A 19,450-nucleotide genomic window follows, 5' to 3' on the forward strand; every position below is an offset into this window, starting at 1 on the left:
TTAACATCCAAAACACTACTTTCAAATTTAGACCAGCCTGTTTGCAAGACGTCAGCAGCATGGAACTGAGGTATGAAAGTTCGTTACACGGACGACAGTACAGAAGGTCTCAAGTTTCGGCTTCACATGTTTCTGTCGTGTTTTCTTACGCCCGTGATCAGCATTTGCTCCGACAAATAGCCTGGAAACAAGGTAGTCTCAATCATCAAGTAGACAATTACCCACACACAACGCCGTTTAGGGTGCTCGGTATGTTAGATCTAATTTTCTCCTGCTCAACTCAAATTAGGTTTGTTCGTTTTCATTCCATTAGATCTCAAAAATCAATAAAGGCCACAAAATACGGTGATACAAAAATTTTATTGATCAAAGAGGAAGCGATAAGTTTTTTTTCCATTGCAAAGTCATGAACAATGTAGAAAAAACCGACACCAAGTGGATTCCAGTACTATAAATATTTTAAGCTATAGTAATCCAACGCTTACCAGTGTCTTCGCAGTCCAAACGAAGTATACTTGTACGCTATGTACAACTTATCATCACGTATAAATAATGCAAAATTATTATTTACAGACATAGATGGATAACAAAGAAAAGAGTAAGCATCATTAACAGGATGCCATAGAAAAAGACCTGTCAGTAATACATCTTAAGAGGACATCATTTAACTGGGTGAATGAAAATAGATTCAGTTTATAATTCAATATTTATTATTATAACAACCCAACATTCCGAATAAAAAGTACATTACTGAGCTCAATAATTTGCTTTCTTCACTGATTTCAATGCATGGCGTTTCTTGTTTTGGAGAAGAGCTTACATAACGGAGAAGCGAATGTCATAAAAGAACTGTACAAATAATTATATTACTCAATCAGGTATGAACAGCTACTTTGAATATTTCTGTTCCAATAATGTTCTCTCTCTATACAAACGAAATATTTCTTTATCAACGTCACGTTGTACGTTCCTAGCACAGAGACGCTTTTTACTTATCTCTAGCCTGCAAGTCTTAAAAATACTTGAGGCCGCATGTAAAACCTTAGCAAAAACAAAAACGCTCTCACAAGTTCTGAAGAAACAGTAAAACTTGTGCCATCTGCAAAGGAGTAAGATTACCAAAGAAGCCTGTGTACTTCTTCTATTGTTAGATTCTCGTAATTTCGTCTTCAAAGAGCGTCAGATTTGATAGCAAAAGATGCAGTCATCGGAATGATTACCCTGCTTTGATAAAATTTATATTATCTGCTTGGTGCCCAGAAAAAGACACCAGAGTCTTCTGACGAACCCTTTCTATGTGGAGACAATTCAGAGAGACAGGCCGCAATAGCATTAGCAGCTTCTGAGTTGGACATGGCAATAAGTGACAGTCGACTTTCGTGACGTCTTAATAAGCTGTAACGTAATAAAAAAATAATTTACTTTACTTGCGTCCGTAAAAAGACATACAGACAAAAACAGAAAGTCAAAAGGTCAGACACAGATAATAAGAGTCTACTGTACATCTATCGACAAGGCACGATATGTAAAAATTAGCGGGATGTCAATTGCAAGTTGCAATTTTTGTTGCTGCCTAATTTAATATCAAATTCCTCTTGACCGAGGCACTCGCTTACCCTATCTCCTAACACCTAAAGAGAAACTGGTGATTTAAGCTATAATTTGGAGAGGAGCAGTATACCAAGAACTTAACAAGACTTACCTCCTGGCTAAAGCTGAGTACTGTGCCACGTTTCTCAGAACAAGGGCTGCAGTTAACCGTACTGACTTCGTCAACGGCGATTCTTCTTCACCCTGGTGGACAAACGTTAACAATAAGGTTTAAAGGAGAGAATGAAAACGGAGAAGCAACTGAGGACATACAAGTTTACAGTTCATTACGTCTTAAAATGAGCTCTTGATTTTTTTTTTCAGGCGAGAATGGTTACAAAGAATCATAAATAAAAAGACAATTTGACATTTTAAAATGACGGGTTAATCACAGATTCCTCTAAAGGTGATTACAACCGTCCTTTTAATTTCCAAATTTTTACTCCGTGACGCGCCTAATTACTAAAAAGCTTTATTAAAAAAAATTTTGAATTCGAGGCAACTAAGAATCCCTTATCGTGCAACCACCGGAATACAAGTCCTCCGAATGTGATAATCAACAAACTACTTTGCTAAAACGCTTAGACTGTAAGCTTTCAACTCCCGTTCTAGCACCTTAAATCACGGCCGTATAACTCAAATATTTCTAACCTGCAATGATTGCAACATGCGAGCTAGGAAGTGATATGCAGGAACAAATGACGTGGACGGAGTGGAAGGCGGAGGAGGCTGGGGATTAGGCTGGGGATTACGCTGAGGTTGTGGAGGAGGTTGCACAGGAGGAGACTGATGTTGAGCTGGTTGGGGCGGGAGAGAGTTGGGAGCGGGTGACGCTTCACTGTGTTTTTGCTGCGGAGACACAAAGTAAGAAGGTTAGCTGTGACAATAATTTTTGACATTGTTGCGAAATGAGTGGAGGATAGAGATCTACACATCAGTAAACACAAGTGAATACAATAATCACTTCCGAGAAAAAGTGAAAAAAAAGACATAACAACATCAGCTCTTAACAAATGACAGCAAAATCCGAAATACAGCGGGAATAACTTTTCTTTTCAACTATCACTTGTTTGAATGAATCCACGACTTGGAGACTGAAAGCGGAAAAAAACCAAATAAAAGAACCTTTTAAGATGCTTCAATTATTCTTTGTTTAAAGAGTAAAGATATGTTTTCTTACCCAGGAAAACTTACCTGAAGGTGAAATAAAAGTGACGAACGTGAGCGGCGCACTGATGGGCAACCTTCCCACATACACGACATGACCAGACTGTCACGAGGGACATGTTCACTAACCACGTGTGCAAATAACTCTTTGCTGGTGTCAAATGAGCTGTAAACAATAAAAGGAAAAACAGATCAATTTGTAATTTCTCTAGTAAAATCTGCTTTCGGTTCGTTGATATATTTCGCTTTTAAGCAACAGAAGCAGCATTGACCTGTGTCTAACTAAAGCACCCTAATGTAACAATTACTACATTCATCCCACTTTGACCGTGTTCTTTGGCAATGAAGCAACCGTTGTTAGCGAGTTATTACGATATTGTGTATGTATTGTTTAGTGAATGCACTATCTCTGGCAATTTATGTCGCTACCAACTGAATAAGTCGATTTAGTCGAGCCAACAAAACATATCACTGACCTATAGCAAGTAGTCCATCGACATCTAAAAGGTTTGAAAGACACCATCTGAGGTGCTGAAAACTCGGCTTGGCTAACATGCGCAGGAGAGGTAGCTGCAAACACCTGAGGAGCAGTCGGAGTAACTAGCAAGGATCCAACTGGGTTTTGAACAACGTTCTTCACAGCTGGTGGCATGGCAGGGTGCTGAAACTGCATGGGGCTAGTTGGTGGTCTAATTTGAGACGTAGATGTTGCCTCGTGAATCGCTGCCCCAGGTGTGGCCACACCTTGAGTCGTCACATCCGGGTGAACAGTCACAGATTTTTGCTGTTGCTGTAACTGAGGCTGCCAACCAGGTGATAAACCCAAGCTCAGAGAACCAGGAGGCACAGTAGCACCTTGGGGCACCAGGGGTGCACCAACTGGTGAGGCTACCTGAAATCCAATAGCAGCAGCAGGCTGAACCCTGCGAGCAGCATGTGGTGCTACCGGCAGTTGCTGATGTTGAACTCCACTTGGGGCCCAGCCGGGTGGCATTCCTCTGCTCGGAGCGACATTTCCACGTGGTAAGGCTGTTTGCTCTGCAGCCATTTGCTGCCCTCCATGAAAAGATGGAGCCATCAAGGGTTGTTGAATACCTAATCCTTGAGAGACTGGAGCTTTGCTATTGACAATATCTGGCCCCTGAGGTCTGGGCAGTATGTTTTTCGGTGTCGTAAAAGGCTGAATGAATGAAGAATCATGAGTTACTACCATTTGCTGAGAACTCGGCTGGTTATTTTGATGTGGAAATGTAACTTTTTGTACATTGACAGACGCTGACGAAAGGCTTAAGCCTGTCTTTGACTCAAGATTCACATTGTTTGTAGAATTCCAGGGTGAATTTCCTGTAAGTGATAGCCGATTGACCGTAGCATTATACTGGCCAGGAACGGGGTCTGGTCTCACCGTTGGAGGAATAGGAATCTTGCCTTGTTGCTGCGTAGCTCCAGCAGGAATGCCTTTATCGCTGGATACAATTGCACCTTCATTACAGGTTCCCACGGGAAAATTTGGCATCTTCGATGCCGTTTGGTGAGTGCCTTCAGTACCATTCTCCATCGGATCTATCCTTAAATCTCCTTGCAGAACATCACTAAACAAGCCCGTATCTGTATCGCTCTCCTCTAAATATTTACCAAAATCCGAATTTGTTTCGCTTCCAAAGAGATCTGGTGATGACGCCTTACTACTACTGAGTCTCTCTCCGTCGGAAGCAAGAAGGTCTATATCGGACGAATCGATTCCACAAACGCCATTAAGAGGCAAATGCAAATCCTTATCTAAAAGTTTATCAATCAGTTTGTTCCTTGGATCAGCCTTGATGTCACCATTAACAAGAGGGGTTGGACTTCCAGTTCTAGATGGTATCGACGAAGAATTTTCTAATTCATTTTCAAGGGAGGACATTCTACTATCCAGTCTTGGCCTCTTTACTTGTCCAAACTCATCACTAGCATTATCGCGCTGGCCATTCAGGTTTTCCTCGTTTGATGCAGAAGTTCTACTCCCGTAGGTTGCATGAATATTCAAGTCTCTTTTTAAAGAACCATTACTGGAAGGGTACAAAGTTGACTTGGGTATACTCTTAAGAGAGTTTTTTTCTCCTTGATTCAACGGCATTCTCTCTAATGACTGATCAAAATGTTCATCAATGTTCGATCTGCAAATTTCATCTCCTGTATTGACTGACGCGTTCCCAGATGACAATTTTGAATGCTCATGGGCAGTATTAGCGTGCGCTGAAGACAGCGAATTATTTGGGATGATATCTGTTCTATTTTTGTTTTCTATGACGACAATTTTTTGTTCCGCTGCGCCCTCTAGAAGGCCTGAAGAAACAACATCTGCTGCCCTCTCTTCCTGTGCTATGAGGACGACACCTTCTTGTCTAATCCTGCGAGAAAAAGAGAACATTCACAAAGTTACACCGTCAGCCGCATTCAGACAATATTCAGACGTAGCTTTTCTGGGATTTTGAAGGCATTTAAGATGAAAGCATTTAGGATGTTTGGATAGCAATCATCAAGTTATTGTTCTGCAAAACTAAATACCTGCAGGTTACGTGTGAACAATTTTTAAAATGTATTACGTAAAAGTTATCAGGGAGAACAAAAAAGAATATTACCCAGAAAACGGTTGTCTGCTGTTCTTTATTAGTCCAGGTCTGACGTTTCTTCCACCATGTCCACCTGATAAGTCTGGTTGAGAACCCCTGAACGGCTGTCCACTCCTTGAGGAAGGGGACAAAACAGGCGAGGGTGGTGTATTGGGTGCATTCTCATGAGGAGCAAAAATCTGTCTTTTTGTAACTTCTTCCCTAAGAAAGGGAGGTCTCACTACTTGTGGAGTTCCGGGATGGCTCCTTGGCTCCTTCCTCAACTGGCTTTCTTGAGATAATTGAACATTGACTCCTGGTGCAGGTTTGGGAGCAAGGGGTGGGTAAGACCCGTGATACAGAGGCCGCCCACTGTAAGCAGGTGGTGCAGGGCGTACACTTTGCTGCTGAGGAAAAGCAGGAGCTTGTTGCCGGTAGGCGGCTGTTGGTCGATATGAGGATGGTTCTGCTGCTGTAACAGGTCTGTGTATGAAGCCTGCTGAAAGTGGTGTCTGAGTTGGTTGTGATGTGAGTGGCTGTGTAGACCTTGCTGAAGGAAGTGGAGACCTCAATAGTGGGATCTGTGGAGGAACAGGACTGCGAGGTACATCAGCAGGGATGGATTGAGCTGGAAAAGCACCACTGGAGCCCTTTTGACCTGGAGACGCTTGCACAGTTGGTGGCATGCTGTGAACCATTTGCTGTTGATCTCCTCTAGATGGGCCTGGACTTTGGGAAGATATGGGCATTCTCTGCATGATCTTCCCCTGGGAATGATGCTGGAGGGCTTGTGGATTCTGTGCCTGCAGAGCACTAGTTCCTTCCACACTTGCTCTATGCATAGCTGCTACTCTCTCAAGGGTTTGAGCCTTATCAGTTGGACCAAGACTCCTTTGCGTTTGCCCTCCGATCATGTGCCGTTGATTGGCCACAGTTTGGAGATTTTGCTGTTGCAAAGCTGGTGTAGTAAATTGTCTTACTCCCTGGGAAAAAAATCATCAACAAAATTAACCAGTAGGTAACTACAGTGCATTGAGTGAGCCTTCCATAACTTATGAACAACTGTACTTAAAGTTATCAGTGGGAGACCATTATCACTAACTTGAGAGTGGTTTTCATGTGAACTCTCTTATTTTTTTCCACACTGAACAATCATTCACATAGAGGTTTAGTGTGTCAGCAGACAACTCAGATGGTATATATTACATCACACCATACAATGATGCCATCTCTTAAACCATTGTCTGACGATTTGAACATAATTTCTTTTTACGGACAAATTTGTGCCCTTCTTTTACTTGACATGATCATACACGAACCTGATCTACCGTTGCTTGAATGGCTCCCTGACTAGATGTACTCGGTCTTCTTGGAAGTTGGGCCATTCCAAGCATCTGTGGTTGATTGCTCACAGAAACCTGTGGTGTGGACCTCTGTTCATATTGCCTCGGCATTGATGAAGGGAGTGTTTGCTGTGCAACTGTCACATTTTGCTGTTTAGGTGGATTCCATCCTGGGGTCATTTGACTCTGAACAGGAGGGGTGGGAGTCCTATTGATGGCCTGCTGACCAGGGGACATTCTCTGTCCTTGCTGCTGAGTTGCTAGATGAGGGCTTGCAACATGCTGAGGTGCTGGTGAATCTGTTCGGCTTTTAACTGGAAGTGGGTTAGCTCTACGTTTTAAACCTGCTAGGACGTATTGGACATTTACCCCAGACTGCACCCTTCGAAGCTGGCCATCAGGAAAAGCCAATCTGCAAAAAAATAAATTAACTGTGTCACTGACAGATTCACACAAATTTTTTCAAAGGAATGTCAAGCTTACAGGAAGCTTATCCTGGTTTCACTAGCATGAAGCAACTAAAGTATAACTACTCCTCCTGAACGGGATGCTAGTAAACAGCAGGAAACTCCCAGTAATTCATCCACTTTCCCTGACAGTCCACCAATACCTATTCATCCTCCTTGGAGGAGAGAGGGATAATGAGAGTAAAGCCTGTTGCCCATGAACACAACACAATGACTAAGACAAGACTTGAAAAAAAAAAAAACTTTTCCATCAGAAGTCCAAAGCGACTGGCTCAGAGAATCTCAAGTCTTCCACCAAAGAATGTTAACCCTTTCACACAATACATTTATGATAGTTTTAGATCTAAAAATCTGGTGAGAAATAAAATAATGTCCCTTAACTAACATTTTTCTTACTTCTCAACATCTTTCTGATAGAAAATATATATATATAAATTATATATATTCTAGGAGTAAATTTATTCTTGGTAACTCCTAAGAGAGGAAAGGTTAATAGCAAAGATTGACTCAAAAATCCTGACTAAAACAAAACTCATCACTTACTTGATGATGCGATTAAATGCTGTTGCATTAAGGATTCCTACTCTAGCCAGTCTACTACAAGATGACAGATAGTCTGCATATATGTCAATGCGAGAAACAGAATTTCCAGGTGAATGTTCATAAGTTCCCTGAAGCCTGTAAAAAAACAAAACAAAACAAAACAAATTAATAACAATCACTAGGAGTTAACTAACACTGATACAAATACTTCATTTGCAAAACTATGTAGAAACCTGACCCAAGCCCAGTTGAAATAAAAAGGGGCAGTTCAAAGAGATTTCAGTAGCAGTTAATTGTACTTTCATCAACAGGAATTCTTGAAAATTCAAACAAGTAAAATGATTATTTTACTGATTTGATAATTTAATTAACTTGTCCTTCTTAAAATAAGGGAGGACACTGAGAGGCAAACTAGAACCAATAGGATGAATTTCCTCTTTACATCTGTATTTGAATTCTTAACTGGCCATTAATATTCTAAGAGTATAATCTACTTCACTCTAATTGTGGTGTAGCAAACAAGAGCTTAGTGGCCCAGTGGACTTACCAGTTGAAAGTAAAAGTCTCTGGGTCAATTTCAGTTCCTGTTGTCTTGATGGGGGCTGGTGTAGGAGAGGGACTGGTCACTGGACCAGGGGATGGACTGGAAGATGGGGCTTGCTGTTGTTGAACTGGTTCTCTTGGTTGTGGTGGAGCAACTGGAACAAAAACAAACATTAATTTTTAAAATCATTTTCCAAGGTTTAGCCTCCTTGTTACTATATCCCATCCCACATTTTAAAACAAGAACATGTCAAATAAACTGCATGTTCAACTCCACCTTCAACTAAGCAAAAACTATTTCTCATATGACTAGTTTTTCACACTGATTGCTAGCATCCTTATACACAATACTTAATAGGTACATCAAAAATCATTCAATTATCTTTGCTATTGGTGTGCTGATCATCATTGCTTGTGATCAAAATCCAAAACAACTGTTACGCTTGATAAATAATAGCATGGGAAAATGAAGAAAAATAATAACAATGAGGACATTATAAAATGTGTGGGGTCCTTTTCAGGAGGCATGATGAAGAGCAATACATGCATGTGTAGATATGATAAAATACAAGCAATTCTCAATAATTGATGATTGATTCAAAATATTTGACACCCCAACTAATTGTGTAATAACCTGGTGTTGTAGCTGGTTGTGGCTTTGGTGTTGCTGTTGCTGTTGCTGTTGCTGTTGCTGGCAAGGCAGTTGGAATCCTTTTTTCTAAGATTTGCACCTCTGATAAGGCTTCTGGTCCAAAAGATTCTGCATCCAAAGTCACCAAACACACCAGAATATCTAAATAAAAATACCCACTCATTGTTTGAAACTCTAAATGATATTACTGAGAAGTCAAGCAAAGATAAGATGGAAAAACACTCTTTTAGTTTGCATTGTACTTACCAATACTATGATTAACCTCTGCAATATGATCAGATGTCACTTGCCCTACTCCAGACAAATTGTAGAGTGATTCCAGAGAAGACAAAACCAACTGAAAGAAATTACAACATTTCAGCATATGTGTAATTACTGTATCTGTCTACAGTACATGGCTACTTTCTAATTTACTCTCTCTGCTTAAAGTTGCCTTTGTAAACTGCGATAGCAGACAACTATAGTCTCGTATATGACATTACATCAGTTTAAAATGTTAACTAAGTACACAGATTTCTGCTTTAAATGTACCTGCAAGTGCCACAAAGCACTGCAGCTAAGCTACAGGTGCAAGTGACTAAAAGAAGTCAATATTCTCTCCTGAACTAGAATCAATTTTGAAGGAGCACTAAAATAAAATTATTCAAGCACATGTATTTTGATTACCTGAACATCACTGATAATCAGAACTTTAATGAGTGATTGATAAGCCTCAGGTTCAAGGCCAGTTTCTATAACCTCATCATTTCTTTCCAGGGTACACAATTTGCCCAAAACATCCATGGCTAATGAACATAAACCATCATGAGCAGAAGTTAGTATTAATTCCTACAAGGGATTTTCTTTCACCATAGATGATGTTACTTCAATCTCTTTTAACATAAGCCTTGCAAAATTCATGAGCAAATATAAGCTTACCATTGATGACATGGTAACGATCTTTATGATCTAAAAAGCAATGCAGCATCTGAAAAAACATCTGTGTACTTGTTGACTCAATTGGGTCCATTAGCATCTGATAAAGAATGAGAGAGCAAATTTCTTGTGAAAAATAATAAATAAGTAAATACTGTAGGCTGATCAGCTGGGTGAGGCTACAGTTGTCCAGATTATAGACTGGTTTGAAAAGTTGAGTGAAAGTAATCCTCAGAACCAAATGACTTTACCTTATCATGACAATCAAAAATCAACTGACTGTTGGTTCTAGGTTCAAATGATTTACTAAATCAATTTTTAATACACATACTGTATTTGGATGCTTACCTTCTCTGCTAAATTCGAAAGAGTTTCCCAAGCCATTCTTTGCAGAAATCCATGATTACTGCAAATGCACAGCACTAAGAACCTAGAGGAGAAAAAGAGATATCCACTTAGGTTTCTTATTTTCTTTCCTGCTTTGGTAAAAGTTTCAACAAAATGGCTTACACAATATAGATAATGATAGTGACCACAACTAATGGTTATGATTTCCTGTTTCTAATTAGTCATATTGCTTCACAGGAGATTTAACTTGAACAATCAACAAGAAGAAGAGATGCATTGGGCCTTTTACTTAATTTTGATGTCCAGAAACACTACCAATACTTACTTCAAGCACAATGGATGGCTTGCAAGCACATCAGCATTAGCACTGTCAAAGGAGAAGTTGTAAAAGATCATGCCAACCTGTGAATAGAGTACACCAAAAAAATTAAAAAAATGTTTCATAGATGATATAAAAAGAGATTAGGCTGTTGTTTTACCAGCTGTAACAATATTGTGATGTAGAGAGGAGTGATTATCATGAAAAAGGCAAACACTCAAAAATAACACCACTGCTTGTTCTTTCTCCACTGTTTACACCTATTACATGAAGGGAAACAGATGGGCTAGAGTGGAGATGAAATAAAGTAACAGTCCCTTTCACATAACTACCAAGAATTAATAACATCATAATAGGCAACAATCATTTAACATACATGTAAATAAGAACCCTTATATTTAGAGTTGTTTTGAGTACTACATGTAGAGTCGTGTCAATAAAATCTACACACAGACAAATGTTTTCTGACTTACCTTGACCAAAGTATAGAAATCAACTAAAGAGTATAATCCAAAATACTTAAATGCAAAAGGACCAGATAACTGTACCATTATCTTGCCTTTCCAAGTAACCAATAAATAAAAGTAGAGGTAAATGCTTGGGTCAGCACCTGAGAAATTCTTTGGCATTCAACATCCTTAGCACCAATTTTCTTTCTGGAAGGGTGAAAAAGAGATCCCTGGTCTGTAGTCTTATCATCTGAAAAAACAAAACAAAAGATCACAGAATTTGCTTATGTTGCCATTTGTTATCAAAACCCTTATAAAACAAGGGGAATGATTATCCAACCTGTTTCAGGCATCTCATGTATCTGAAAAACACTTCAGTGGGGATATTATGAAATGTTATAAAGTGAAGTCTTTGCTTGACATAACAAAGGGGGTTACACATACAGTTACATAATGACATTTGTGAGGTTATTGTCCAAAACATCAGAACTACACATGTAGTTTGAGTGAACTTTTGCTCAAGATAATGAAGTGGGTCATGCATATAGTAAAATAATAACATTCCCGAGGTTATTGTCTGATACATCATAACGACCCATGAAAAAAGTTTGATGAAGTTTTTGCCCCATTGGCAATGATGCATGCTGTGAGGCTTTTCATCCCGAAGATTAGATGAAAGGTAGGGAAACTTCAAATTGTGTGAAAAATTAATCTTGCTAAACTCCTTTTTTTCCTGTTTCAAGGGTCTTGACACTTGACTCTAATGTCTCAAAACTAAAGATCACATCCAATGGACAAACATCTATTTCTCACTTTAATTACTATTAATATCATAATTATTATGATTACTTGACACATACCACTGTCACTACATAGAATGTCCTCGACCCCTTTCACAGTTAGACCTTCCTTCCAAAACTGCAGAAAAGAAGCACAATTCAACAAAATAATCAAGCAACTCTTGCCTTGTTACATGGTTCAATAAAAAAAGTCATTAATCTAAGAACACAAATATCCCTGTTTTACTTTTTGTTATTCCATTCTTGACTTTTTGACATAAAAAGTCTTTGCTTCAATTGCAGTTTTGTTAATGAAATGGTTGCTCCATCATTAATTTGTCTTTGAGAGAAACTTCTTAAATTTTTATTTGGAATAATGAATGAACAAAACAAAACAAACCACAAATATGGCAAAGTCATTAGAAATGTTTGAGACTTTGTTTGAAGCTTACCCTTGTGAAATCTCTCTCCATATCCTGTTTTGCATACCACTGTTCATATAATTCTCCTAGTCCATGGGAATCTTTAAGATAAACATAAGAGTTTTAAGTTTGTTAAGTAGCAGTGAAGAATAATTTTTTTTTTAACTTACCCTAAATACATTCAGTTCTTTAATTTAACTCTACCTGAAAATTTATCCTGCACAGATATAAAAAATATCCATTCTTTATCTGATCAGCAAAATAATCATCCCACCTACCTCCCTTCTAATTGATGAGATAAGTGAATGGTGAATTTACAAAGTATCACTCATCTCTTTTAACCCAGAAAAAGTGTGGAATATCTAATTAAAACAAATTGAAGCTATAGCTACATACCTTCAGAAAATACCCCAACATGTGCAAGTAATGTATCCACCACTGCAGGTGCCTAAAATTGTAATAAGCAAATGATATACCACTCCTAACAGTTTCTCTAATAACCTTAAGCATACTAGTAAGATCAATTATCACTACTTCAAATTCATATTTATAATAATGATCAAGCTCCACTGCTGCAATACAAAAAAAAAATACATGTAGAATTTGCGATTTATATCTCTACAGATACAGAAGCCTTGCTTTCCCTTGTAGTGATGCAGTGAGATTTATCTTTTTTCTCCAGGTAGTTTTAGTTCAAATGCATTTGTCACCTTAAAGGAATTGACTCTGAAACCAGGGTTTCTTACACTGAGTTTGTTTTCTATACTCTGGCCAGTAAGACAAGATTGTCAAGAAATCAATGTAAACAAGTTAGTATAAAATAAATTATTAAATGATTGTTTCACTGTAGAGTACACAACAGAAAAGCTACTACATCTTCCAATGACAAAACATTTAACTAGATTTTTGCTAGATTTTTATCGCTGGTGGATGACTACCATGCTGTTGAAACACTGATTTCATTCCTACCTTGCTGAGATTGAACACGGAGTTGCTAACATTTGACAACAGCATACAAATGTTAATGGCAAAATCCACTTCATTTGGCATGCCACATTGAAGAGAAAGGACAAGCTTGTCAAAGTTTCTTTTTGGATCTATTGAGGTTGAAAAGTAGAGAAAAACAATTGTCAGTCATGTACAATATAGAAGAACAATAACTAGTCTTGACTACACTTTTAAATCTCACATTTTATGAATATTATTTCATACACTTCACCATAACTACTCATAGCCAAAAGTTCCTTCATTAAGTCTTGATAGCCATTAATTTCCCTCTTTAATTCACAAGGCAAATTACACAATTTCTACTTGCATGAAAGACCACAATTTTCTAACACAATATATTTTTCGAATGAAATGATTGGGATCTTGGTAAACCATTTCACTTCCAAAAAAGAGTCTCTATCTGATAACAGAGAGGAAAATTCAATTCCAAATCACTGTCATCCTTACAGGTGTGTCTCCAAAAGACCCTGATTTAAATGAGTACCAGAGTGCTTCATGTCAAATTATAAAAGTATTTGTTTATGTGACAAGGCTACATAAATGAGGTTATACTGTACCTTTGCTGGTGGAAATGACGGAAATATAATCTAAAAAAAAAAAAAAAAAAAAAAAAAAAAAGCTGGGCTAAGAACCTGGTTTTAGAAGTCAATGAGTTCTATTCCTTGCTTTGTTGTGACACTCAGAGAAACACTTTCAAATTGATATCCTCATTGTACCAGGTTTAAGGCAAAAACGTAAACTTAAAATGCCAAAACAGCTGGGGATTACTACCTTGCTCTCTGAACCAAACATCTCCCTTCCCCCAGATATGCCATAGTAAGTCAACAGACATTTAACTTTTATGAAAATGTGTTTAAATACACTCACTATGTCAGTCAGTAAGGTAATTTGGGGACTAATCAATAACTTGTTACATGTTCAATTTTCTTACATTGAATAATAAGGTCTCATATTTACTTGAATTTCTATTTCAGTTTCAGCACTACTTTTTGCTCCAAAAAAAGAAAGCCTCTTGACAATGCCTGCCAACCAAAGTTTTATCAATGGATACTAAGTAATTGTATTGCCACTACTTGAATCACATTCATTTTTCATGGGAAAATGAATTCTTAATGTTAAATTGTACACAATATTCTAAGAAAACAACAGAAACAAGACAAACCAGAAAATTCAATTTCGACTGATTGCACAACTAAGGTACATGACATAATTACCTGATGTTGCCACTGAAGGAACGTGTTGAGTGAATGTGCCTCCACCAACTGGTGTATGGGGTCTTCCAGCTGCTAGAACATCCTCTGCATCTTCCCCAAAGAAGTTGATTCTCTCAAAGCTTTCCAAATAGCTAAAATGAATGATGTCAACAACATTTTTAAAAACAAAGTCTTATTTATAGCCCGATGTACATAACAATACAGCAAGCTGAGTTTTACATCTTAAATATTACTCTTTAGCCCCTGTCAGAAGTAGACAGGAGAAAAAGGATTTACAAAAAAAGATCTTCCCAAGAAACTGCTATGAGCCTAATGATCAGCATGTAGCTGTGAAAAAAGAAGACTTAAAGATTCAGCTTGTATGACTGAAAATCAATATCAACCTTCTACCTGGCTGACTTTTTGTTTTGACATCTTGGATATGAAACACTGAGCAAGCAGTTTTCCAATTCCTCATCATCAGTTTCTTATTCTGAATTTGTCTTTTTATCTATGCAACAAAATAATCTATTCTGTCTTTAAGAGTATAAATTATACAAAACTAATTTGGTTTAGATCACATTTTCATTAAATATATTCTAAATTATAAAAATAATGAGCTTTAATAGAGGATATGTCATTTCAAATGTAAACATTGAAATATAAGAATAACAGAGAACTAATCAGATAAAATATACAAATGTTACAACACAATTATCTAATGCCTTTCCTGCAAAGAAGTAGAGCACCTTTAATAGATGAATGCATAATGATTATGGTGCAATGACCTTGTCCATACCACAAAAGTGAAATCATTTCCCACCAAAATTTCATGCATAAGGTACAGATTCTTCAGGTAGGAAATTGCTCAGCCTGTTACAGCTTTTAATGACTACAAGCTTACAATTACCCAATAAGATGTTAAAATTCTAGATTATCCCTAAAAAACATTCTACTCGCTGAAATTATCTCAAACAAATTTACTCTACAACATAGTGTCTTCGTAACTGTACAAAGTAACAAGATGTTCGACCTCTGCCACAAGACAATAATTGTTCAAAGTAGCACGTTTCATTTGCATAATGAAATATACTGCTCCTGACACATTTTACAAGGCTTTCACTGCCGGTCCAATGGATACTTTCCCTTCGGATACAGAAAATTAACTTGACGAACGACGAAAATTATAACAATTTACACGTCGGACCAAAGTAAGACAAGTACAGAAATTCGATCTGACGGGTCACAACAAACATAACCACGCACAAAGAGACAACGAAAGTCTTTTGTTTAGCTTTTTCAAAATCAATTTTCGACGAGAATATGATGTAGTGGAAGGCAAAGTGATGTTTTAAATCTAGGAAACCGGAAATAAGCCGTCAGAAATAACCCATGTTAAAATTACCAAAAAGATTACGGAAATATGGGAAAAACGTGTCCTTTACGTTCAAATGAAACAATCTTGGTGACAGCAGGCCAGGACATCCCCAGCAACAAGGAAATTATAGAATTCTTCGGTTAAAACTTCACATGATGTCAAAAATTCCATAAGGTGATCTACAAACAGAGTTAATTTTATCTTAACCTGAATAAAAGTTGAAGGTAAATACTTATTGAGGATAACGGAAGTTCTCCCTAACTATCGAGCTCATAAGCTATTCCCCTATAACAGGACCATACATGAATCAGTTTCAATGGTCACTACTATGGTCTTAAACCGTCTAGATGTAGCCTTGCGTTCATATTTCAACTCAAGAGGCTATTAATTAGAACGTGGAACTCTTAAATAGACAAAATGTCCATGCAATTGGAGGTTTTAACGTCGCTTACCGAGAGTAGTGTTGTCGTAAAGCGAAAGCGGCGTTCGTACATGTTGGCGGCAAATTAAAAACTTCAGCAATGTCTCGCCACCTCTTCTCCTCTGTAACCTAAAAAATAGACAAACATGGATTCAGTCACAACTCAGTGGTTCTTTAAACGTAAAAATAGAGGAGTGAGAGTCTAAAATTGGAAGAAAACGCGGGAATTTTCGACGACCTACCTTCACCCAGCCACCGGCTGAAGTTACCTTGCGGTACAAGAGGTATAAGTCTAAATATTGCCCTCCTAGCCACGGCAATCGTCTAAATGGCGTCCTAGACGACAAGACATTAGACAGAATAAATTTCCTGCTTTGTCGCAACAACACAGAAACTTTCTAGCAAGAAGCCTCTAAACTATTCCTCATCTTACCCCTTAGACTCGTGAAAGTTCTTCAACTTTGTCATAAATCCATTGTATTCCTTTTCGTAGGACAGAGAGTCAATGCCCAAATGCTGGGCCATCTTTTGAAAGTGCGACGGTTGAAACATCGTGTTCCTCGATTAAACTTTATTACTATTATGCCACAAAGCTTGTGGAACGAGTAAAAAGGAGGGAGTTTTAAATTTCGACTCTTACGCGCGTGAACCAATCACGGATTCTCGCCGATCCATACAACAGATCCAAAATACACTGAAAAATATCTACTATTCCGCGCTCCTCGGTGAAGAAATTGCTCAAATTATCTTGAAAGGTGATGGCACTTCCAATGGAATAAATCTTCAATCCAGTAATAGCCAAAATTCCTCAAACTTTTGGCCAGAGTTTGCGCGACCACTGGACCACGGCCATTGTCAATGAATCGATTACCTCAGTCCATCATAAATAAAAGCAAAACTGCATGAAAGGTAAATCGCCGCATAAGGCTCGCCGCAAAAACACACAAATGAACGTCTGTGCACTAATAAATTAACCAGTGCCCCGATAAAAACTCAAACTTTCGTGGGAAAAGCCTGAAAAAATCTTGAATGCACCAAAACCGCTGTCCTTCCCGCTTCTAGCCGTAAAAGCCGTTCTGCGGCAGGTATAACAATGTTTTCGACCCTAAGATAAACGCCACAGTCCGTAGATTTAACCCTTCCGTGCGCTAGAAAATTTACCATCCGTCAAGATGATCCCATATGCCAATAAAACCCTCCATTTTGGTATGTACCACCAAATTGCATTCATCACATCGAGCCTGAACTTTTACTTCAAACACGAGATACAGCACTAAAGCGCTGAGCGAACTGCTATAGAGAAATGACTTGCAATCTCTAATGTTTGTTTCAAATTTTCCGACGAAAATGAACAAAATTACCCCAAACTTCCCTTGAAATACATGATATAGCCTTCTTAAATATTCTGATTTACTCCTGACCATCACAATCAATAACTCTGAGGAAAATTGTTAAATAAGCTATATATTATTATGATCAACATATACTTTCTTCTAAAATACCAAACGATTTGTAATTTTGCTCTAGAGGGGGGTACGAGTATTGTTCGTATGTGAACTGTTGAGGACTGGGAAATGTTTCGTGACTTTAAAGCAAGAAACTTTTGATACTCTTTGTCTCGAGAACACAGTAGAAAAAACCTCAGGGGATGAAAAATGATTAAACAGCTTAAATTTTGTTTTAGTGAAAAAAGATATTTAGAGCTTCTCACGCTACAGAGAAAGAAAAAAAAAATAAAAACAATTCGTCTCTAACCCTGATCATTGCCGTATCCCAACAGTGACCTGAAAATTGTAAGCAAACCATCTTTGATTTCCTAAATTCAATCATGATTATTGTCATCTTAACAAACAGATATACCCTATGGAAAAATAACACTAGATCTTTTAATTTGTGTTTACCAGGATCTTAGAGAGCTGGTCGTGACTGAGAAAGTCTTCCCACAAACGTATTTTCATTTCGTGACATTTGCTTTCGTGACAATTTCCCCGCCAGATTACTGAAAATAATAATTATGCACAAGTTTCCTTGAATCTATCGAAGTTAATCCGTTAATGAAGAAGGTGATTTTAAATGCTTGGTTTCCCCTTTTATTTTGTTTTGATAACAGTAATAATGATTGTAACGTATACGTATTTTATCATTTTCTTTCGCACCTCAAAATATCAACTGTGAAAGCAACAGAGACATTACTCAAAACTGAAACATGAAAATGAAATAGGAAAAACGGCAATGTTACCGCATCCACCTTCCTTCCTTTCATAAGTTATTTTTCTTACTGAGAAACACATATGTAAATAGATAAATAACAAGGAAATATGTAATTCATGAAACAGAGATGAGACGTTGAAGTGTTTTTGTGACTCCCATAGCCTATTTGGGTACCTGGCAACTATGAAGCTTTCCCTGACAAGTTTTCACGAGGAGTCAAAATCGAAATTTATTACAAGTCTTCCTTTGGTAAGTCTCCTTGACAAGTTTACCCGAGGATTAAAAATCGAAAATTTATGACAAGTCTTTCTTTGGCCTTAAGTCTCCTTGTTCAAATATTACAATTTCAGTTTTGAACTACGAGATTTTTCGCAAAATAATTATTCCCGAGCGTGGTATGCTAAAGTAAATACGGTTGAATTTAATTTTTTTCGTTTGTTTGTGTGTTGCGAGTGGAAAATCTATATTGCAAAGCTACTTAGTAATTTTTGTCTACACACACTTCCTGAAAGTAGAAAATAAACATAGAGTACAACGAGGAAAAAGGAGTAATTATGTTTGTTGGAAAGTTAACTGTTGATGATAAGTATAAGTACCAATGTGGATATGGGTCGGTTATCAGAAGGATAGCACTTTAAACTGATCGAAGAATGCCAGGGAAGTCGACGTACAGAAGTTACGGATCATGATTTTGCTACGCCCTCAAGAAAATGAAAGAAGTTTCTTGGCTGCAAAATATAAAACGTTTTAGCTTAGAGACCATAATTTATACCAGGGGGCGGGAAGGCAAAAAAGGGTGTGGGGAAGCACATAATATGTTCAGCAACAAGCTCTGGGAGGGTTGTGGTGTCAAACGAACAACTCTGAGATTCACTCTGAAGATGTAGCCCGATATCCGTCTTTAAGGATGCCATTTTGTGAATTTTTGACGCTCCGCCTCAAGAAAGTTACAAGGAGTCACGAAGGAGTAAAATTGGAGCTGTATTTATCTATTTTTGTACTGTTTAAGTCCTCGTCGTTTCCAGGGTCAGTCTTGTTTCTACTCGGCTAAGGAGACCCTAGGAACTTGGTTTAGAAATAAGTAGAAGGAATTCCAAATGACGAGAAA

At 37.9% G+C, this 19,450-nt stretch overlaps 1 protein-coding gene across 1 annotated transcript; it reads right to left on the bottom strand.

Moving 5' to 3' along the window:
* Nucleotides 1–341: 341 nt before the first annotated feature.
* Nucleotides 342–17,408, bottom strand: LOC113675788 (uncharacterized). The gene is made up of 25 exons (XM_027192393.2): nucleotides 16,565–17,408; nucleotides 16,374–16,467; nucleotides 16,163–16,260; nucleotides 14,354–14,484; nucleotides 13,697–13,726; nucleotides 13,101–13,228; nucleotides 12,528–12,579; nucleotides 12,162–12,232; nucleotides 11,791–11,848; nucleotides 11,092–11,180; nucleotides 10,488–10,564; nucleotides 10,163–10,244; nucleotides 9,818–9,914; nucleotides 9,566–9,684; nucleotides 9,146–9,236; nucleotides 8,882–9,040; nucleotides 8,252–8,402; nucleotides 7,705–7,839; nucleotides 6,671–7,106; nucleotides 5,382–6,334; nucleotides 3,234–5,150; nucleotides 2,785–2,923; nucleotides 2,242–2,439; nucleotides 1,703–1,794; nucleotides 342–1,395 (listed from the first exon to the last, which is right to left on the bottom strand). Exons 1-25 carry the CDS (start codon nucleotides 16,681–16,683, stop codon nucleotides 1,242–1,244), a joined length of 5,670 nt encoding a protein of 1,889 aa, XP_027048194.2. The 5' UTR covers nucleotides 16,684–17,408; the 3' UTR covers nucleotides 342–1,241.
* Nucleotides 17,409–19,450: the final 2,042 nt, after the last annotated feature.

This window comes from Pocillopora damicornis, chromosome 2, assembly GCF_964200805.1.
Source record: "Pocillopora damicornis chromosome 2, jaPocDami1.2, whole genome shotgun sequence".
Taxonomy (NCBI): Eukaryota; Metazoa; Cnidaria; class Anthozoa; order Scleractinia; family Pocilloporidae; genus Pocillopora; species Pocillopora damicornis.

Coding starts and splice junctions, on each gene's coding strand:
- LOC113675788 (XM_027192393.2), bottom strand. CDS start 16,683: ATGTTTCAACCGTCGCACTTTCAAAAGATGGCCCAGCATTTGGGCATT. Junction 7,107..7,704: donor GCATTTAATCGCATCATCAA/GTAAGTGATGAG, acceptor ATTTTTTTGCAG/ATTGGCTTTTCCTGATGGCC. Junction 1,396..1,702: donor TACTCAGCTTTAGCCAGGAG/GTAAGTCTTGTT, acceptor ATTACGTTACAG/CTTATTAAGACGTCACGAAA.